This window comes from Trichosurus vulpecula, chromosome 6 (assembly GCF_011100635.1).
Source record: "Trichosurus vulpecula isolate mTriVul1 chromosome 6, mTriVul1.pri, whole genome shotgun sequence".
Taxonomy (NCBI): Eukaryota; Metazoa; Chordata; class Mammalia; order Diprotodontia; family Phalangeridae; genus Trichosurus; species Trichosurus vulpecula.
In genome coordinates this window covers 273,043,088-273,066,567 of record NC_050578.1, presented here as the reverse complement: position 1 = coordinate 273,066,567, position 23,480 = coordinate 273,043,088, and the positions used below count along the sequence as shown (strand labels likewise).

Genomic DNA, 23,480 nt, shown 5'->3' with positions numbered 1-23,480 from the left:
GGTTAGAGCCTATGGACCCTAAAGTCCCTTCCATGGCTCTAGGTCTATGACTCTATGGCTATAACAAAAGCTATTTGGAAACTGGTCCAGAAGAAATTGAATATGTAATGGATGGGCAAAATTGATATACTATATACTATATAATTGTATTTATATTCCTACTATTTCATAAATATTGGGTCAAGGGCGCGCACACACACACACACACACACACACACACACACACACAGAGACACACACATACAGACATAGAGTTGTTTGCATGTTGTCTCTCCCCTTAGAATGTGAGCACCTTAAGAGCAGGGGTGGTACTTTGGCCTTTCTTTGTATCTTCAGAGCTTAGAACAATGCCTGGAACATAGAAAGTAGTTAATAAATGCTTGGTGATGATGATGATAATGATGGGAAGATATTAACTTGCTCAAAGCTGTGGACCTAAAAATTGTGATTCTCATTTCTGAACTACAATTTCCCTAGGAGGATTTGGTCTTCTGTATTAAAAATGGAGCTTTTCAGACTTTAAAAAAAAGAACAAAGACCAATTGGTAAAAGCTGCAGAAAGTAAATTTAAGCTTGACAGAAAGGGGGAAATGATTTACTAATTAGATATATACAAAAATGAAATGGGCTACCTACATGATAGAGGCCTCCTGCTCATTGCAATTATTGCTACTTGTCGAGCATAGGGTGGAGAGGTTTCCTGTTTAGAAGCAGGTTGGTTACATGGTCTCCAAGATTGTGATAGGGATTGTTTTACTCTTTATGTCTGTATCCCTAGAGCCTAGCACCGTGCCTAGCATACAGTAGGTACTTAATAAATGTTTGCTGCTTCGTTGATTGACCCTTCAAAAAAAAGAATAAATGGAATAGTATTTGTAAAGCAGCACTTTGTGAACCTTAAAGTTTTATGGAAATCCTAGCTTTTATTATTGGTGTTATCTTTGTCATCATCACTGTTAATAGGTTTCTGATAGCTAAAATTTTTTCCCTTTGAAAACAGCTAATTAAGGATTAGGTACAAAATAAACAATAGGTAATAGCCATAGTAATCTAATGTTTGATAAACCCAAAGATCCTACCTTTTGGGATAAGAACTCACTATTTGACAAAAACTGGGAAAGCTGGAAAGCAGTTTTGCAGAAACTACGTATAGACCAGCATCTCACACCCTATACCAAGCTAAGGTCAAATTGTGTATATGATTTAGACATAAAGGGTGGAACCATCAGCAAATTAAGAGAACATGAAATAAGTTACCTAACAGATCTATGGATAAAGAAATAATTTATGACCAAAGTAGCGATAGCATTGCAAGATGTTAAATGGATTTTAATTATATGAAATTTAAATAGATTTACACAAACAAAACCAATGCAACATCGATCAGAAGGAAAGCAGAAAATTTGGGGAAATTTTCATAGCAAATGTCTCTGATAGAGGATTAATTTCTCAAATATATAGAGAACTGAATAAATTTATAAGAAGACAAATCATTCTCCAACTGATAAGTGGTCTAAGGACATGAACAAGAAGTTTCCAGATGAAGAAATCAAAGCTTTGGTCATATGAAAAAATACTCTAAATCACTATTGGATTAGAGAAATTCAAATTAAAGCAACTGTGAGGTACCACCTAACACATCAGATTGGCTAATGTGACAGAAAAGGACAACGACAAATGGTGAACATATGGAAAATTTGGGATGCTATTGCACGTGATTAGTGGAGTTATGAACTGATCCAACCATTCTGGAGAGCTATCTGGAGCTATGCCCAAAAGACTATAAAAACATACATATTCTTTGGTCCAGTAATAGCACTACTAAGTGTGTCTCTCAAAGATATTAAAAGGGGGAAAGACCTATTTGTACAAAAAAAAAACATTTACAGTAGCTTTTTATGGTGGCCAAGAATTGGAAACTGAGGGGATGTCCATCAATTGGAGAATTACGGAGCAAGTTGGGATATATGATTATGATGGAAAACTGTCATGCTATAAGAAACGACCAGAGGGGTGGCTTCAGAAAAAAATCTTGGAAGACACATATAAAGCGATGCAAAGTGAAGTGAGAAGAAACAGGAGAACATTGTACAAAGTAATAGCAATCTGGTACATGATCAACTGTGAATGACTTAGGTATATTCTCAGCTGTACAATCATCCAAGCCAATTCCAAAGGACTTATAATGAAAAATGCTATCCACCTCCAGAGAAAGAACTGAGGGAATCTCCATGCAGATCACAGCATGCTGTTTTCCACTTTCTTTACTTGATTCTGTTATTTTCTTCTTTGGTCTCTGTCTTCTTTCACATCATTGCTATTATGGAAATGTGTTTTGCATGATCACACTTGCATAACTGATATCAAAGTCCTTACTCCCTCGGGTAGGAGGGAGAAAGAGGAGAGAATCGAGAACTAAAAATTTTTATTGTATGTAAAAAAATTGTCTTTACATGTAAATTGAAAAATAAATTATTCAAAAAAGAAAACTGCATATTCACATTCTTCTGTATGAATTTATTAATTAGATTTATCAATTGGAGGAAGCAATGTGGCTTTCTCCTTTTATTACCAGGTTAATCTGCTATAGGCAAGTCTCATTGCTCTGTACATTAACAAACAAAACCCTGAGGTTTTACATTGTGAATTCCACCTGGTTTCATGCCAACTGCCAGATTTTGTTGACTTCTCTTCATATTGCTTTTTAATAATTCAATTTGAGCAGTTTTATTCAATAAAGATTTATTAAAGACCAAGAATACAGGGCACCATTCTGAGTGCTGAGAACACAGAGAGAAAACAAACAAAAACAGGCCCTGCCTTCCAAGAGTTTGCATTCTATAGGCCAAATAGCAGACAGTGTACATGTAAAGGAATGAATAAAACAGACAATTTGAAGAAGAAAAGATCCCTAATAACCAGGAGAATGAAAAACTTTTTCCAGTGGAGCTGGTACCTAAGGATTGTCAGAGGGAAAGGCAAGTTGGTAAAAGAACCAAGGCATGGGGGAACAGCCTGTACAAAGGCACATAATTAGGAGGCTGGAAGACAAGGTTGGCTGGAACAGAGATGTGATGAAGGGAATCATGAGAATTAAGCTTTGGAATCAGGGCAGCTTCAAGTAAATGTGCACAGGTCTATGTAAAGTATTCCTGGAGCAATCTTAAAACTGGCTTATTTTCACTGCAGGGTCACTCTCCTCTCTTCGTCTTGCTTCTTCTCTTGAATGTCTTCGCATGAATGAATGGAAACAAAAGAAACAAATTTGAGTGCATACAGTGGAAGGAAGGAAAGGGGATAAGCATTGATGAAGCACCCACTGTGTGTCAGGCACTGTGCTAAGTGTTTTTTACAAATATTACCTCATTTGATTGAAAGAGAGGAAACTTATTTGAGTTGGAAGGAGGAAAGGAGAATCTCTTTGGCTATTTGATGGCTATCAACGTCTTTTTGTACAAATACTCCACGTCTTTAGGCGCCACCTGGTGGCAATCCCACTTCCCCCCACCCTTCAATCCCTGTCTAGCTCTGGAAAGGTACTGAAAACAGTATTGCCATTGTTTCTGGAAAGACCTTGTCAATAGACTCGCCTGTGGTTCCATTTGCTCTCCCTGTGACTCTCTGGACCAAAGCATTCTTCCGGGCCAATAATCCGGTCATATTTTCTTCTCCCAGTAAAATGTAAGCTCCCCTGGAGGAAGGACTGTTTGTTCATATATTTGTTTCCAAAGTGCTTTGCATAAAGCTTTACTAAGCAACATTAGGTGCATAATAAATCCATGCTTGCATACATTCATTCATCTAGTCCAGTTTCCTCTTTTCTCAGATGAGGCAAATGGAACTGAGACATGTTAAGAGACATTGCCAAGATTCCACACAGTAAGGGCAGTTAGGTGGTCCAGTGAGTAGAGCACCGGCCCTGGAGTCTGCAGGACCTGAGTTCAAATCTAGCCTCAGACACGTGACACACTTACTAGCTGTGTGACCTTGGGCAAGTCACTTAACCTCAATTACACTGCCTTCCCCCCTGCAAAAAGAAAAAAAGATTCCTCACAGTACTCACCCATATTGTATTTCTTGGATGGTGTCAGGCATTGGCTGGTTCTGGGTTTCAGGGACGAAGAAGAAGACCACAAGGCTGGCAGTGATTGCTGTGATGGCAAAGATGATCTGAGGCAGGGCTGGAATGTTTTGTCTGAGTGTATTCACTAGTGGGGCCAGCACTGCCCCGATCCGATCTACTGTTAAAATGAATCCATTGGCTGTGTTCCTGTCAGGGCAAAGGAAATCTCATTGTCCTAGACTCAACATTTCAAGAGGTTTCTCCCCTTTGGGGGTCTTCAAACATGCTGGACAGCCATTTTTGGAGGGCACTGTAGGGACATTTCCTTCGTTCATGAGTTGGATTAGATGGCCTTTGAGGTTCTAGCTCACTCTCAGATTCTGTGGTTCTATACAGGTCCTAGACTCAACACCTATTAATTATCCCCTTCCGCTCTCTTAGCAGAGTCTGCCTCTTCATAATAAATGCTACACTTTCCAGATATCCACAAACCATGTTTCTAATTGTTCATTCGAAGATTTTCCTGGAATTCAAGTTAAGTTTATTGACCTAGTGTTTGTAGGCTCTGTTCCCTTCTCATTCTCAAAACTCAAACATTTGTCCTCTACTCTCATGGCACCTTTCCTGTTATCTGTGATCCTCAATAATCGCTGATTAAGCTTGGCCATCACTATCTTGACTGGTTCTTTCAGGACCCCAGGATGCAGGTCATCTTGTCGAGGTCACTTGGATTCATCAAGGGCATCCAAGGTGTGCTCATGATGTCCCTTACTTTTCTTGGGGACAGCCAGTGGCATGTTCACAAGTATTTAGAAAAAGCTCTCCAGAAAAGAAGCATTCCCTTTGGGGAGTCTTTGGCCTACACGCTGACCACTGGATCAATGACAATTCGAAGGCAACCATGGTGAGCCATCTGGATGCAGTCACAGAGTAACTCCAACACTCACATGTGTGGGGTGCATCAGGCTGAGGGTACTGTGCATGCGCGTAAGGGCAGGTTTCTTATTGGCCATTCCCTGTTTATTATCTCTTCTTTCACACCATGATGACAATAATGACCAGGCTTTAAGGTTCCCATGATCCTTTGCATATGTTATCTCATTGGATGTTCCTAAGAACTCTGGGTGGTACATGCTCTTATTATTCCCATTTTACAGATGACGAGCCTGAGGGAAAGACGGGTTAAGTGATTTACCCACGGTCACACAGCTGGTCAGCATCTGAGGCTAGATTTGACCTCATATTTTCCAGACCCTAGGTCCAGCACTTTTTTTGTTGCACTACCATGGTACTGGAATGACATGACTAAACCTTTGTGAAATGGTAAAGGTGCTGAATGAATGCTAGCTACCATTATCCCAGGATTCTGGCTTGTCTTCACACACATATTTCAGGTCCATGTTCCAACCAGGGTGTAGTTAAGAGACAGACAGTACTTCCTGATGCCCACAGGCTTGATGGCATTGCCCATCCATCCTGCTAATTAACTTTGTATAACCGAAGCTGCTGTTATTTTAGTTTGGCTAATTCTTAAGGTTGGCTAAAATCCTACTTCTAGAGAAACAGCTCCGTGTGCTTCACTCCAAGTCCTCCTCTGAGACCTCCCTGTGACATGGAGGAGATTCTGGTTCATCAAAGGCCACAGGAGACAGAAGCCATGGCGGCCCCTGCTGAGCTAGAAAGAATTCCTGTGAGGGTCCAGGGGTGACCTCTGCCTTTTTTGTCTAAGAATCATTTTAGATGATTTGAGGTCACCAGTCCCCAAGTTATTCAAAGGGAGATGAAAACTTTTGTCCAGAGTCAAAGGAAGATATGAGAGAATGATCTGTGTTTGAGAGGAGCTGATATTAGGTGTGTGGGGCAGTGTCAGGATCTCTGTACTTTGAAGGTGAGAGCCTGGTATTGTCAGAGAGAGCCCCAGGTACAGGCAATGTCCCTGGCATGTCTCCTGGGGGTATACACTATTGGGTCTCTCCTCATCCTTCCTTTCCCCAGACATGGTAACAGCTGTTCCTTTATCCCCAGATTCTCCATCTTATCTGACTTCTGTGGGTAGGAGCTCATTAAAATAGACACTGTGAGAGGAAGTACAGATCATAATACAATTGATCCCTAGTATTGCCAAAACCACACGCAAAATTCCTGTAAAGCAGAAGAACAAAAAACCTCATTAAATCAAAGTTGAACACATCTTGGAGCTATTCATTCATATATTCACCATATCAATTCAAATATTCATCCATGTAATTATCTCTCAATTTATTCCTCTAATCATTCCCTTGATCTACATACCCATCCACCCTTTTATCCTAATAGTATTTCTTATTAGAGGCAGTTAAGAGGGGTAAGGATAAAGTGCTAGGCTTAGACTCAAGAAGATCTGAGTTCAAATCCTGCCTTAACACTTACTAGCTGGGTGACTCTGGGCAAGTCATTTAACCTTGCCCAACCTAGTTTCCTCATCTGTACAATGGGGATCTTGGCATCTGCCTACCTGGGTGGTTGTGAGGAACAAATGACATGAGAAATGTAATTCGCAAACCTTAAAGAGCTCTCCAAATGGGAATTGTTATTTGTTTGTTTCATCTAGCATAGATAAATACTAAGTGCAAAGGGTGTAAGGTAAAGAAGAATTCAGTAATCCCTTCCTTTAATGAAGTCTGTAAAGCTGAATTCAAAATATATGGCAGCCATTTATTCATCATTTATTCAATTCACTTGTTCATCCTATCCATAAATCATTTTATGTCTCTACTTTTTATGCATGGAGCCATTCATCTGTCTATCTACCTATCTCTCTAGCTATCCATCCATGTAGCTATCCACTCATCCATCTATTGATCTATCTATCTACCTATAAATCAATCAATATATCTCTCTATCATTCCCCTCTTTAACATTCATCTCTCTCTCTCTCTCCATTCATTAATCTAGCTATCAACTCATCCTTTGATTCTATATATATCTATCTGTCTGTTTGTCTGTCTGTCTATCTATCTATCATTCCCATTTTCCTGCTCATCTGGCCTGGCCTGGGTTTGAGTCCTGGTTCTGCCGTTTATTAACTGTGTAGCTCTAGGCAAGTTGGTTCTCCTTTCTGAACTTATTTCCTCTTCTTTAAAATAAGAAAGTTGGGAAGTCACCATGACATTGAATGCCATTGGTACCAGAGTACCTGAGTTCAAATTCCACCTCTGAGGTACACTACTTGTGTGACCTTGAGGAAGTTGCTTCAGTTCCCTGGGCCTCACTTTCCTCATCTGTAAAGAATGGGATTTCTGAGGTTCCTTCCGCTCTAGATCTATGAGTCTCACACATTTAGTCTTCATTGTCACTGAGGATAGGGACCAGACCTATCATTTCATTCTTATACAGACGTATAGGGAAAACCCAGGTAAAGAAATTCACTCTACCAACTCAGATTGGTCTTTTCTCTGCAATCTATAGTCTATGAGTTGCCTACCATACTGAGGAGTTAAGTGACTTGCCCAGGGTCGCACAAACCATAGGCATGAGATAAGACGAACTCAGGCAGTCAATGAGTATTCATTAAGCACTTAGTACATGTCAGGCACTGAGCTAAATTCTGGGGATACACAGAAGGGCAAAAACAAGGTCCTTGCCCATAAGGAGCTCACATTCTAATGAGGGAGGCAACATGCAGACAACCAGGCATGTAAGAGGTATACAGTGTAAATGGGAGACACTTCCGGGTTTTGAGAGCAGATCTCCATCTACTTTGCCTCTAGGATCCTAACACTCAAGAAATCCATAATGACCATTCATCCATGCTCTAAGATCTTTGTGCTCTAAATTTGAGGGTTTAATGAACACAACCAGAAGTACAGCCTTTCCCTCTTTTGTCCCTTGGCATAATCCAAAGCCCAAGTCCCAGATTCATTTTAGTGTCCCTTTGCCCCAAAGTGAGAGGTAAAGGGGGAGGTCTGACCGGCCCGGGAGGGAAGCATCCAACTCAGCCTTAAAGATGAGAAAGGATGGAACTGAAGAGGAATAGAACTGATGAGAAGCAGAATTGAGAAACAGACATCACAAGGGTGCTGAAGAGGCGGGCGGAGCCAAGATGGCGGCTGGAAAGCAGGGAGTAGCGTGAGCTCCCCACCAAGTCCCTCCAAAAACCTATAAAAAATGGCTCTGAACCAATTCTAGAACTGCAGAAACCACAAAGTGATGGAGGGAAGCAAGGCTCGAGCCCAGGACAGCCTGAATAATCTCTGTGTAAGGTCTATCCCTCACGGAGCTCAGAGCGGAGGGGAGCAGAGTTGAGCAGAGCAGAGCCCAGCATGGGCAGCTTGGACCAATCAGACCAGGAGTCAGGTGGAGCATGCCCTAGCACCCTGAATCAATGAGCTGCAGCAGTTACCAGAATTCTCAACCCACAAACACCTAAGACAACAGAGTAGGTTAGTGGGAAAAGCTGCTAGGGACCGGGATAGAGTTTGTGGTTCAGCCACCGCCCCAGGGGCAGCAGACGTGGGGCAGCTACACAACTACAGCTGCAGTTGCTTCCAGCCCCAGGCCCACCTGGTGGGAGGAATTAAGTGGCAGATCAGAGCAGGAGTGAAGAGCCTGCTGAAGATCTAAGTCCAGCCTGGGTTGGGGGTTCTTGGGGAAGGAGGAGTGCTGGTGTGGCAGAGCTGGTGCATCCCCCCAAGCTTGAAACATAGTTCTATTAACTCTACAAGCAGTCATACCCTGCTGAAAAACTCAAGGGTCAAGTAAGTTGGCTGGGAACATGGCCAGGCAGCGAAAATGCACCCAGATGCAGTCTCAGACTTTGGAATCTTTCTTTGGTGACAAGGAAGACCAAAACATACAGCCAGAAGAAGTCAACAAAGTCATAGAGCCTACAACAAAAGCCTCCAAGAAAAACATCAACTGGTCTCAGGCCATGGAAGAACTCAAAAAGGATTTGGAAAAGCAAGTTAGAGAAGTAGAGGAAAAATTGGGAAGAGAAATGAGAAGGATGCGAGAAAACCATGAAAAACAAGTCAATGACTTGCTAAAGGAGAAACAAAAAAAATACTGAAAAATATACTGAAGAAAACATCACCTTAAAAAATAGACTAACTGAAATGGCAAAAGAGCTCCAAAAAGCCAAGGAGGAGAAGAATGCCTTGAAAGGCAGAATTAGCCAAATGGAAAAGGAAGTCCAAAAGACCACTGAAGAAAATACTACCATAAAAATTAGAATGGAGCAAGTGGAAGCTAGTGACTTGATGAGAAATCAAGATATTATAAAACAGAACCAAAGGAATGAAAAAATGGAAGACAATGTGAAATATCTCATTGGAAAAACTACTGACCTGGAAAATAGATCCTGGAGGGATAATTTTAAAATTATTGGACTACCTGAAAGCCATAGTCAAAAAAAGAACCTATATATCATCTTTCAATAAATTATCAAGGAGAACTGCCCTGATATTCTAGAGCCACATGGCAAAATAGAAATTGAAAGAATCCATAGATCGCCTCTTCAAATAGATCCCAAAAAGAAATCTCCTAGGAATATCGTTGCCAAATTCCAGAGTTTCCAGGTCAAGAAGAAAATACTGCAAGCAGCCAGAAAGAAACAATTTGAGTATTGCAGAAACACAATCAGAAAAATCCAAGATTTCACACCTTCTACATTAAGAGATTGAAGGGCTTGGAATACGATGTTCCGGAGGTCAATGGAGCTAGGATTAAAACATAGAATCACCTACCCAGCAAAACTGAGTATCATGCTCCAAGGCAAAATATGGATTTTCAATAAAATAGAGGACTTTCAAGCTTTCTCAGTGAAAAGACTGGAGATGAATAGAAAATTTGACTTTCAAACACAAAAATCAAGACAAGCATGAAAAGATAATCAAGAAAAAGAACAAGAAAAAGAAATTGCAAGGGACTCACTAAAGTTGAACTGTTTTGTTTACATTCCTACAGGGAAAGATGACATGTATGATTCATGTGACCTCAGTATTAGGGTAGCTGAAGGGAATATGCATGTATATGTTTATGTGTGTATATATATATATATATACACACATATATATGTATATATATGTATATGTGAGTATATATGTATGTATATGTGTACCTGTGTATATATATACATATATATATATGTAGAGACACAGAGAGAGGGAGAGTGAGAGAGTGAGAGAGAGAGAGAGAGAGAGAGAGAGAGAGAGAGAGAGAGAGCAGGCACAGGGTGAGTTGAAGATGAATAAGGGATGAGAGAGGAATATATTGAGAGAGGGAGATAGGGAGAGATAGAATGGGGTGGATTATCACACATAAAAGGGGCAAGAAAAAGCAATTCTGTAGGAAGAGAAGAGAAGGCAGGTGAGTGGGAATGACTGAATCTTGCTCTCATCAGATTTGGCCTGAAGAGGGAATACCATACCTACTCAATCGGGTATCTTACCCCACAGGAAAGAAGGAGGAAGAAGATAAAAAGTGGGGATGATAGAAGGGAGGGCAGATGGGGGTGCAGGTAATCAAAAACAAACACTTTCGAAAAACAGACAGGGTTAAGGGAGAAAATTCAATAAAGGGGGATGGGTTGGGAAGAAGCAAAATATAGTTAGTCTTTCACAACATGAGTATTGTGGAAGGGTTATACATAATGATACGCATGTGGCCCATGTTAAATTGCTTGCCTTCTTAGGGAGGCGGGTGGGAAGGGAAGAGGGGAGAGAATTTGGAACTCAAAGTTTTAAAAACAGATGTTCAAAAAGAAAAACAAAAAAGGTTTGCATGCATCTAGAAAATAAGATACACAGGCAATGGGGCATAGCAATTTATCTTGCCATACAAGAAAGGAAGGGAAAAGGGGATGGGAGGGGAGTGGGGTGACAGAAGGGAGGGATGACTGGGGAACAGGGCAACCAGAATATACACCATCTTGGAGTGGGGAGAGGGTAGAAATGGGGAGAAAATTTGTAATTCAAACTCTTGTGAAAATCAACGCTGAAAACTAAATATTTTAAATAAAAAATAAATAAATAAAAGATGGGAAAGGAACTTCTCTTCAAAAATGACAATTCAGAACAATACCACAGATGTTCCTGATACAAATCCTACCCTGTTCTAACTACTGGGCTAAGCATATTAAAAATATTATCTGACAAAACCCCTTGAGGTAGATGCTATTACTACCCCCATTTTACAGATGAGGAAATGGCAGCAGGAAGAGGTTAAGTGACTTGCCCAGGGTCACCTAGCTGGGAAGTATCTGAGTCTGGATTTGAACTCAAGTCATTCTGACTCCACAACCAGTCTCTATCAGGCCACCTGGCTGCCTCTGATCCTATGCTACTCCTACTCCCCCTTCCCCCCTTTCCTCAAATCCCACTCTCTTACCTTGAGGCAGAAATGCACTGGGAAGTATGAACAGTCCAGCAAGAAGGAGGCAGGCCACTGCTATTGTTCGACGGCCAAGGCGGTTCATGAGAAACAAGGCTCCAACCCTGCTTAGGAAGGCAGAAACTCCCAAAAGAACCTGGAGCATTTGAATATTGCTCCCCAAGTTCTGAAGATCCAGAGAGAGCCCATAAAAAAGCATCCCTACTGTGAAACTGCAGCAGAGAGTGGGGAAAGCAGAGAGAATCCATTACACTTGGATCCCAGAGCTCACCATTAAATGCACTTCAGTTCAATGAATAAACACCTGTTGGGTGCTAGGGTCTGTACATACCCCTCAAAGACACAAATTCCTCAAGGAGTTCATATTCTGCTGGGAGTGGTGATGCTCCATGAATATCATTAAGCTAATGCCAGATAAATCCAGGAGGGCAAGAGGATCACTAAGTGGGGCAACCAGGAAAGGCTTCAATAGGAGCTTGTGCCTGAGGCTGAGCCTTGAGTGCAACCAAGGATACCAGAAGGCAAAGGTGAAGAAGAGGTGTGTTCTAGGCATGAAGAACCTCACATACAAAGACAGAGATTGGGCGATAGACTTCCTAGTTCAGGAAACATCAAGAAAGTCATTTGGGTTATAACACAGAGAGTGTGAACGGCTGTGATTTTTTTCTTTGATGATATTTCATTCTTTCCCAATTACATTGAAAAACAATTTTTAAAATTAATTGGATTTTTTTAAATTTTGAGTTCCAAATTCTATCCCTCCCTACATTTCCTCCCTCTTGCTGAGATGGTAAGCAACCTGATAAAGTTTATACATGTGCAATTACGTAAAAATGTCCATGATCATTTTGTTGAAGATAAGAAACAAAAGAAGGAAAGAAAGAAAGAAAGAAAGAAAGAAAGAAAGAAAGAAAGAAAGAAAGAAAGAGAGAGAGAGAAAAGGAAGGAAGGAAAGAAGGAAGGAAAGAAGGAAGGAAGGAAGGAAGGAAGGAAGGAAGGAAGGAAGGAAGGAAGGAAGGAAGGAAGGAAGATAATGTATCTTATCTGCATTCAGTCTCCATCAATTCTTTCTCTGGAGGCATACAGCATTTTTCATCATGAGGTCTTGGGGATTGTCTTGGACCAGTTCTTCATCATACAGTATTGCTCTTATTGTCTACGATGTTCTCCTAATTCTGTTCACTTCACTTTGTATCATTTCAATTAAGTTTTTTCCAGATTGTTTGAAAGCATCCTCCTCATCATTTCTTATACCACAGTAATATTCACCACAATCATGTACCACAACTTTTTGAGTCATTCTGCAATTGATGGGAATCTCCACAGTCTCCCATTCTTACCCACCATAAAAAAAGAGCTGCTATAAATATTTCTTACAAAGAGACCTTTCCCCCCTTTTAATCTTTTTGGAATACAGATCTAGTAGTAGTATTGCTGGATCAAGGGGTATGCACACTTTTATAGCCCTTTGGGCCTAATTCCAAATTGCTCTCCAGAATAGTTGGATCAGTTCAAAATTCCACCAACCATGTATTAGTATCCCACTTTTCCAATATCCTCTCCAAAATTTATCATTTTCCTTTTACATCTCACTAGCCAATCTGATGTCTCTGAGTTGGTGCCTTGGTGTTGTTTTAATTTCTATTTCTCTAATCAATAGTGATTTATAGCAATTTTTCATATGACTCTAGGTAGCTTTGCTTTCTTTGTCTCAAAACTTCCTAGTCATATTCTTTGACTATTTATCAACTGGGGAATGACTGGTATTAGAAATTTGACTCAATTCTCTATATCCTTGAGGAATGACAGCTTTATCAGAGATAATTGCTGCAAATCCCCTCATCCCACTTTTCTGCTTTCCTTCTAATTTTGGTTACACTGATTTTGTTTGTGCAAAACCTTTTCAATTTTATGTATTCAAAATTGTCCATTGTACATTTTGTGATGCACTCTATATCTTGTTTAGTCCTAAGTTCTTCTTTTTTCCATATATCTGAGAGGAAAACTATTCCATGCTCAAGTAAGTAGCTTAAGGAATCACAGTTTGTGTGTAAATCATGTACCCATTTTGAACTTGTCTTGGTATACAATGTGAGATTTTGGTCTATGCTTAATTTCTGCAATACTGTTTTTCAGTTTTCTCAACAGTTTTTGTCAAATAATGAGTTTTTGTTTCAGAAGCTTTGACCTTCGTGTTTGTCAAACTCTAAACTACTTTGGTCATTTCCTATAATGTATTGGTATCTTATTTGTTCTACTGATCGACCGCTGTATTTCTTAGTCGGCACCAGATCGTTTTGATAATTACCACTCTAAAATCCAGTTTGAGGTCTGCTTAGCCCAGGCCACCTTCCTTTATATTTCTTCATTAACTCCCTTGATAATCTTGATCTTTTATTTTTCCAGATGAATTTTGGCATTATTTTTTCTAACCCTATAAAATATGTTTTTGGTCATTTCATTGGTAAGGCACTGATTAAGTAAGTTGGGTAAAATGGTTGTTTTCATTATATTGGCTTGGTCTAACCATGAATAATTAATATTTTTCCCATTGTTTAGATCTGACTTTATTTGTGTGAGAAGTTTTTGGTAATTGGGTTCATGTAGCCCTTGGATTTGTCCTGGAAGGTAGTCTCAAAAGTATTTTATATTGTCTCGAGTTATTTTAAATGGGATATCCCTTTCTGTCTCTTGCTGTTGAACTTTGTTGGTAATATACAGAAGTGCAGATGATTTATGTGGGTTTATATTATATCCAGAAACTTTGCTAAAGGTGTTCGTTATTTTGACTGTCTGTTTAGTTGATTCTGTAAGATTTTCGAAGTATACCATCATATCTTCTGCAAATCATCATCATAGCTAAGATTTATATAGAGCTTTAAGGGTACCTAGAAGGGAGAGAGGAGATCAGGTGGATAGAGAGGAGTGTATGAGGCATCAGGTTTTAAGCCAGAATTAACTATAAGGAGATGTGACCTCTCTGGTCTCTGAAAGAAAAGAGCCAACAGTGGAGTAGGTGAGGTGTAGGAGGAAAAGACTGAAATGGGAAGGAGGGAAGAAAGGAGGTCTTGCTTTAGAGGTGAGAGGAGGTTCTTTTCATGAATGCTATTATGAGGATGCGGAGATAGTTGGATAGGGAGATGAGGACCTTATAATGGATGAAGTCTGAGGGTTTGGTACTTGAAAAGGCTACACATCTGGGAGGGGGGTAGAATTGGAACCCTGGGGGTCCTCTGACACCTGGAGGCATAGGAGAGCATAAATACGGGGAAGAAAATTCCAGGTAAATGTAGAAAAAAAATGTCAAGAAGAGAGGGTATAGACCAGTAGTGGGGGACCACTCCTACCACTGGGGTACTCCCTGACACCTACAACAATTGGCATTGTTCTGGGAGGGAGGCACAATGGAAAGAGGGAATCTATGGGGTAAGTCCTACAAGGCAGTGGTGGAAAACACCTAGAGTCAAGAGCCATTAGGATGGATTCTTTAGAAGCTTCAATTGCAAGATGAGGACGGACAAAAGAGAGACACTGTATTATTTGAGGGGTTATGAATAAGAGAATGAGAGCCTAGAGTAAAAAGAAAGAGAAGATGGAAAATAAACAGAATAAAAGAAATTCTTTTTGGAAAAGGTTGCAAAATGAAATTTTTAAAAGTAATGAAAAGAACAACCTGAACAGGAGGAGAGGAAGGGGAAATCTATTAGACCAAGAGGACAAAACTAGGAGGGAGAAATACAAAATGAGATAAAAGAGAGAAAAAAGAACTAATAAAGAAAACTCTGACAGGAAAATGGTAACAAATGGGAAGAGAGCCAGTGAAAACAGGGACACCTTAACTAAAGACCAAAGGAAAGTAACTGAAGAAACATAATATTGTGCTTATAGCTGAGGTGGGGAATCTTAACTTGAAAAATATTCCCAATTTTAGAGACAGAGGAAAATATAAAGCTAACTCCTGACTATAAATGTGAATAGATTGAGCAATCCAGTAAAATGAAGAATGACAGATTAGATGATAAAAAAAGTCTTAAATTTGTTGCTTGCAAGAAACACACAAAAATCCCCCAAGATATACAGAAATTAAAACTGAGGGGATGGAAAAATTTACTAGCAATCGAGTGAATACAAAAAGGAGAAATTACCATTATTCTATCAGACAAAGCAAGAAGATTCAAAAATTATAAAAGGATCAACACGGAAAATATGCTGAAAGGAACCAGAGATAAAAATATCAGTAATAAACTGATAACAAATGCCTTAGCTTCCAAATTCATGAAGTAAGTATTTGAGATTTAAGAAGACATAGACAGTAACATAATAGTGACAGGAGACTTTAATATAATGCTCTCAGTTTTGGATAAGTCTTAAAAAAGGAGAACTATATTGAACTCAACAAGTTTTTGGAGCAACTAAATTTAAAAGACATGACATCTTCTAAACAAGAGAAAAGGAAAAGAATATTTCTCTGTACTACATGGAACTTTAAAAGAGTTGACCATGTAGTAAGTGGTCATAGAGATATTGCAAACAAATGTAAACAAGAAGAAATAGTTAATACATCCTATACAGACTATAATGCAATAAAAATAAGGATTGATTCAGGAACCATAAACAAAGGATACAGACCTAAATGGAAACTTGACAATGAAATCTTAAATGAGTCAAAAGGACTAATCGTAGAAACAATTAATAATCACATAACTATTGTTTACTAAAAATAATATAATCACATATTTATTAATAATTAATATCTCTGTAAAATAAAATGATAATGATGAGCTAATATACCAAAATTTCCAAGATGTAGCTAAAGCAGTCATCAAAGGGAAAATCAGTTACTTTTATTAACAAAATAGAAAGAAAAAGGATCAACAAACTGAACATGCATTTTAGAAAAGTAGAAAATCAATAAAGGAACCCAAAATAAGCACAAAATAAGGAAGAGTAAAATAGATAAATTGGAAACAAATAGGATACTTGTTTTGATATACGTGGACCAAGTGACCTGGGAAGTCCCTTTTGACATTGAGACTGCATGATTCTGGAACTCAGCCATCTACTTAATCTACTATTTTAAGAGGGATAGAGGAAGAAGAGGCATAGAGCAGTACTTAAGGTGACCTGTGCAACCACTACTGATGTCTTCAGAAAAAATGCAGGGTTTTTTTTTTCAGGATCTGCAATTTCATTGATGAATCAAGTTAGTGGGTAAAGAAACAAACATGCAATGCAAATCATTACATTCTCTGTGAGAATCTGTGAGATTTATCTGGAGCCTTGACAAGTTTAAAGCAATTGCCCAGAGTTACAGGATGTACCTCAGATCTGGGAGAGCTATGCCATAGTCTAAAGCCAGTCCTCTACCCACTGCCCACTACTTAGAGGGAAAATACCCTCTTCTTTTACTGAACCAGCTTCTATTCATCATCAAGACCAAGGTTTGTGATTTTTAAAAAGTTGCCAAACCACTGTTTAGCACCTCCTTTGGGTTCAGAGAAATTCTCTTTTCTGCCAAGTAACCACCTTCTAATACTTTCACATAGTCAACAAGTTAGGAATCCAGTGAGGCTCATAACTTTCTGTCCCTATTGGGTTTTTCATTCTTTTTCACGTCTCTTCTTGCCCAACATGATAAAGGAGAGGACATTATACTATTCATCTTCCTCATCTTTTCTGATGAAGTTTTATATAAGGTCATTTCACCCAAGTATGTTGTTTGCACATCGAGCCTTTGGATTTTAATGTCTTAGGTACAATTTATGTGAAATTTGCTATCTCCACAAAAGATACTCTATAAAACTGTTGGCATTCAGATGTGTTTGTCTTGCCAGTTGAAGATGCTATCATTTATCTAATTGTGCATTGATACAGATTTCCACCCAGCCATGCCTTCCCATTCTGGGGGACTCTTGTCTAGGCCCTCCCATCACTTTGCCACAGAAGGCCACCCCCCTTGCCCTAAACAAATTTCCGTTCCACATTATTTTCCTCTCTGAAATCCCCTAATGACATCCTTTACTCCTGTTTTTCATGGTTTCTCCTTGGCTTTATTGTGCAACTCATTCACACCCACCATGTGCCTTCCCATGATCTACTGGTGATATTCATTGACAGTTCTTGGAAGACTGTTGTTCCACATCTCACTGCCATACACAATGCTGGTAGTATATCAGCATGAGAAAGAAGGGTGTCTGTTTTGGGAAGATGCTTATAGTCACTATAGGAGCTTTGCAATCTTTTGAAGACAACCCAGTTTATGTACTACCTCCTATTGGTTTCTTGGTTCAACAAATCAGTCACGTTCACTGTCTCTTTTAATGGATTAGATCACACTCGGAAAAGAGTCAAAAAGCTTCACCAAAAGGAAACACTCAAATGTGAAAAATAACAGCATGGGGTTGGGGAGGGGGAAGCCCATGGCCCATGGAGAACAAGGGAGAGATTTTTGTAGGTTGAAGAGATTAAAGATATTTTCCAACATATTTACATATTTTCCAACTTTTTCACATAGGACAAGCTCTACAGGATAAACCTGAGTTTTGTTTTTTAGGTGGCATGAATTGCATCTTCAGGATGATGCAGGGTTTCACCTGGCATGGGGGAAGAGTAAGGGATAAACAGTACAAGGGGTGCACTGATACTTCGGAAATGTGAAGAGACATAGAGGAAGACTGACACCTGGGTGGCAGAGTGGGTAGAGTGCCACACCTGGAGTCAGGAAGCCCTGAGTTCAATTTGACCATCAAATACTTACTAGTTGTGTGACTCTGGGCAAGTCAGTTATCCTCAGTCTGCCTCAGTTTGCTCCTCTGTAAAATGGTATAATAATTGCACCCATCTCAAAGGTTTGCTATGAGGAGCAAATGTGAAAGTATTTGTCAGGTGCCTTGCAAACCTTAAGACACCATATAACTGGTAGCTACCATCATCACTTTTATCACTCTACTTCATTGGATAGACCATTCAAGGAACAAAAAATACAGAAAATGAGAAAGAAGGTGACAATGGAGTTCAACATCCATCAGTGCAGGGAGAACGCATATCCCTGACATCTTGAATTCCCAGAGGCATAGTGGTAACAGGAGGATTCCTTGAGATGGATCTCAAATATCACTTAAGAAAGTTCTGGGGGCTGTTCTTGGCCTGGGTTTTCTTCTCTGTGATGTGACTCAGATGAGTGCCCAAAGGAGCGGAGATGGGATGGGGAACGACATTATGCTCCTGGCACATGAAGATCCCTTGAAGAAGCTAGGGATGATTCATTTGGAGAAGACTTCGGGATGGGGACATGAACCCTGCTTTCAAAGACCTACAGGGCTGACATGAGGAAGAGGCCAAGCATTTTCTCCGCATGGCCTCAGAGGCAGAAAAAGGAGGCAAGGTAGAAGACACAGAGAGGTCGGTTCTATGTGAAGAACAACCTCATAATAGTTTTTAGGCAGAGGCTGGGTAAGTGTTAGTGGGGCTAAGGTGAGGAATACTGGTGAGTAAATTTCTTAAATTCAAGTAGAATTAGATGGCCTCTGAAGGTTTCCCAGTGCTTTATTGTTGAGTCATTTCAGTCATGACTGACTCTTCCAGATTCCATGGGGGTTTTCTTAGTGGAGATACTGGAGTGCTTTGCCATTTCCTTTCCTACCTCATTTTACAGATGAGAAAAACGAGGTAAACATGGTTAAGTGACTTGCTCAGGGTCACACAGTTAGTAAGTGTGTAAGGCCAGGTTTGAACTCAGCAAGATGAATCTTTCTGCTCCAAGGACTGGCACTCTATCCACTGTGCCACCTAGCTATACAATTCTACATTTCTGTGAATCATTGATAGAAGGTTGCTCAGTCTGTCTGCTTCTACCTGCTACTTATTGTGTGTGTTTGAGAGATTCTTTTGGGTGGATTGTAAGCTTTAATATTCCTTATGCATTATAGGGAACCTACCCTGCAAAGGACATACAGAGGACTCTTGTACGCAGGATCGGAAAGCGGACTAAATTCAATATGGTATAATGGGTCTGTGTTGCAGCCAGCTCCCTCTCCATGGTGGATCTCAAAGCCTTTAGGAAGAAGAACCAAGGATACAGTCAATCTGGAGGATAGTGTATGGAAGAACAAAAGGAAGGAGTAGGAAGGATTGGGTTGGTAAGATATTTTAGGCAGGTACTGGGACTAAATGAGAGCTAATTAGCTATGATCCCAAAGCCTTGCTAAGCTTTTCCTTACCCCAGGGACAAGCTGTATAACATCATGCCCGGTGGAGCCATGCCTGTGACCATAGCACCAGAAGATTAACTTTGAGAAACCTCAGATCAGGCAAGATCAGCAGAGATAACAGATAGTGCCCATGTCTGTCACTACAGCATTATGGGCATTCATGTTGGCCCCATAACTCCACCGAGGGTGCTCCTCCATGGGACTAATTACATTCAGCTTAAAAGTAAACATGGAACTCTGTGGAACATCACTGCATTTTGAGAAAACTTTAATGAAAATATACCAGAGGTACTCTCTGAATGAGATGGCTAAATGTTTTTCAGAACTTACTAAACTCTAACATATATGCATCATATAATCTAACAATCAACAGAGGGGAAAAATTAGCTTTAGCACTGGCTTTGGAGTCCAAAACCCTGGGTTCAAATCTTGCCATCGATACTCCTGGTAAAGCTTAAGCAAGTCCCTTATTCTCCCTGGGCCTGAATTTTCTCATTTGTAAAATGTAGACATTGAAATAGAAAGTCTCTGTGGTCCCTTCCAGCTTCAGCTCCATGATTGTTTGGTCCCCGAATATGTCCTGATCACACACATTCCGTCTTTCTGTTTGTCTCCATGCATGAGCAGTAGAGCAGAGAGAATGCTGACTCTGGAGTCAGAACACCTGGGTTCAGATCCCTCTGTTAATACCAGCATGAACTTGTGGTTCACTTAAAACCCCTCTGGAGCTAAGCTTCCTCGTCTGTAAAATGAAGGGCCGGACTAGGTGGCCTTTAGAGACCCTTACATAGGGATTTATTATTGTATGACTTCACGTTCCCTACACATTTCCTCTCTAAATATGGACACTGTATAATACAGTTGTTAAAGGTGTTTGCCAGGTTTGTGGGGAACATACTGATACTTCCTTATTATGCTGTTCCATTAAATGCCTTTGCTTCGTTTGTGCTCATTGGCTGAACAATAAAGGTACCTGTACTACTGGGGGCTCATGAGCTGTGATTTTGAGAGGATGTAGCTCCACAAAGAAAACACCATGCTTCTATAGTACTTTCCCCTCCTCCTTGCAGCAGGACAGAAGGCTGAGGCTTTAGCTTGGACAGATGGCATTTTTCTTTCAGCTGCTGTTTGAATTTAGTCCCATAGAAATTCAAAACGTAGGAACCAGAGGTGGTCCTATTTTGTACCCCACGTATGAGTTAGGGAAATTCCTCTAGGAGCTCCATATAGATGAAGAAACTGAGGCCTGAGGAATGAAGGGTCTTGCCCATGATGACCTAGCCAGGATGTGGCTGAGGAAGGATTCAAATTCATTTCTGTGGACTGAATAGTTCTGTGTTCTATCCACATTGCCTTCAGGGGCTGGCTTCTGGGCCTACCTTGTGCTTCTGCAGTTTACTAGAGCACAAATCACTAAACTCATTTAAAACAAATTTCATTAAGACTCTTTTTCTAAATTTTCCCTTTGGGAGCAGGTGATCCTTGGGAGCCTCAGTCACAGTCAAGGCTTCTCTGGGGCCAGAGGGAGGCAGGGAATGAGCAATTTTTAAGAAGTGACTATGTGGCAAGCCCTGTGCTAAGTGCTTTAGAAATAAAATCTCATTTAATATTCATTTATGTGTCTCTCATCAGCCATCTTACATTGCCTCCTTCTGGGATGCAGGGCAAGGGGTAATCCACTGAAGAAAGATGGACATGAGGAGGAAAAAAGCAGAAAGAGCAGACAAGAAGGAATTTGGAGAAGGGTGTTGAAGACAGGAGGGTGGAAGGGCAGAAGGCTGCAGGGACCCTCTTAAACCAGGGGGAAGGAGAGAGACTGCCCCCTTCCTGTCTCCTCCCCCAGGGGATCCTCACACCTTCCCATATTTCAGGTACCATTTCCCCAACTCTAGTTTCTCACTCGCACACAACTAGGAAGCCCCCAAATTTGATGTATTCAAAGAATCAAGTTTACTTTATTCTCAAGTGACCCTTTATCACCAATCATTGTATTTGTCTAGTGTGGATTAAAGTGTCCTCCCCAGTCCCTTATCCTTGTCCTCTGAGACTTGGAGGAGCATCATCAGAGATGGGACTTTCCTCTGGTAGGCCACTGGCTACTGGGCTTCATTTGAAAGGCCCCTATTCCCCACACCCAGCCCTGACTCCTGCTTCCCCTCTCACCTCTACAGTCAGGAAATCATCCTTTACTCCATTGATTTTTGCAACTTTCCTCAGCGCCTTTAAGGCATCATCATATTTGTTGTGGACAATCAGCCATCTAGCAGACTCGGGCAACCACCTAATTAAGTAGTACAGGACACATATAGTTAATTCTCCATCAAAAGCACACTTCTTGCATATAGTACAGCAGGGTTCTTTTTAAAAATTCTACAACTAATTACTTTACATTCTTTCACCTGCAAAAGAAAGTTCACATGTAAAAGCTTTCATCCCCAGTTATGGCACACACCTATGACAGGACGGTCAGAGTTACTGATCATCTAGAACCTTTCTTGATTTTTTACTTTAAATTAGGACAGGTTTTTGATTTTGGCTCAATTATGCCATCCCAATAGATGATCAAATGGACCTACCTGGTAAAACTTCTAAAATTGTCAACAGAATAGACAGCATTTCAATCACCCTTTCATTCCTTGAAGATGTAAGTGGGAGAAAATCTCCTCCTCTGTCCTATGGGCATAATTCAGCAAGAATTCCATTCTTTTATCAGCCATGCAAAAGCACATAGGGGAAATATGTCATTTGGGGATGTCCTGAATCACTGCCGGAGGGAGTCAGGTATTTCCATCAATTCTAAGTGAAGCTATCTCTCACCTTTTCTATTACAAGTGTTTTGTTCCCTTGATTTTCAGGCTTTCTCCTAAACCCTCTCCATTCTCTTATTACTCTACTAAAAGAAAAAAAATAAATAAGGATGGCAAGTCTCACATCACTTTGTCACAATTTCAAGGTTAAAACAAATACCTCCTAAATTTAACATTTCATCTCCATGGTCTTTATTAGAAAGATTAAGGAAGTGGTTAATAATCCCCCTTTACATTGTAAATACAAATTTCATTCTAGGCCATCCATCAAGAGCATCAAAGTAAAGGACTCTCCTTTGAATCATGAGATCATTAGTGCTGAGGCAGAACCATTTTAAGAATTCTTTAAGAAACTTTTATATCCTGGTGAGTTAGAAGTCTCCTTGGAGATGAGATAGAGTAAAAACACTTAGAAACAAAAGGATTCAAATTTGTAGATTATTGATCCTAGAAAAATTAATTTCATACAAATTTCATTAGGATGGTTTTTAAATGCTCACCCCAATTTGTGAAGTTATAAACAATAACACAATCATACAATAAGACTTTCCCAATCTTGCTGCAAGAATAGCTGTGTTTTATTGCATTAATACCTATGAACAGGTCTGCTTCATTATTAACTGTTCTTCATGTGACAGGAAGTCCTCCTGACAAGGAGACAAGATCTAAAAGCTCCAACACTAGGACCAAAGTCACTGCCTTAGGCCTGACATTGAATGATTTTCAGAGTGGAAAACCAAGTCAAAGTTTCAGGCTTGATTCTTTTACAGAGGCAGAGAAATATAGAAGAGCTCATTAAAAGTAAATTGTGTTTAGAACTTCAGGGCTGCTCTTTGCAGGATCTGTCAACCAGCCCAAGTTTTCTTGTTTAAATGATGGCTTTTCATTACTCATTGATTCCACCCATTTCCCCATAGCCTCCTCTCCTGGCATCATAGTTTTCTGATCCTCTTCTTGGCCCTGGCCCTGGATCTTCCCTATCTGTCCTGTCTGCCCCCTTTGGAATCTGTATCCCCATCTGTGCAGATGATT

The 23,480-nt window shown here is 40.1% G+C and overlaps 1 protein-coding gene across 1 annotated transcript in view; it reads right to left on the bottom strand.

Moving 5' to 3' along the window:
• Positions 1–3,163: 3,163 nt before the first annotated feature.
• LOC118853348 (solute carrier family 22 member 10-like) overlaps positions 3,164–23,480 on the bottom strand; it is a 28,913-nt gene continuing 8,596 nt past the window's right edge. Inside the window, exons 5-11 of the mRNA XM_036763367.1 lie at positions 21,805–21,922; positions 19,369–19,484; positions 11,429–11,643; positions 6,108–6,205; positions 5,562–5,566; positions 4,064–4,270; positions 3,164–3,230 (exon numbers count right to left, since the gene is read on the bottom strand). Of these exons, the coding sequence (XP_036619262.1) occupies positions 3,164–3,230; positions 4,064–4,270; positions 5,562–5,566; positions 6,108–6,205; positions 11,429–11,643; positions 19,369–19,484; positions 21,805–21,922 (826 nt within the window). The remainder of the gene's footprint in view (positions 3,231–4,063; positions 4,271–5,561; positions 5,567–6,107; positions 6,206–11,428; positions 11,644–19,368; positions 19,485–21,804; positions 21,923–23,480) is intronic.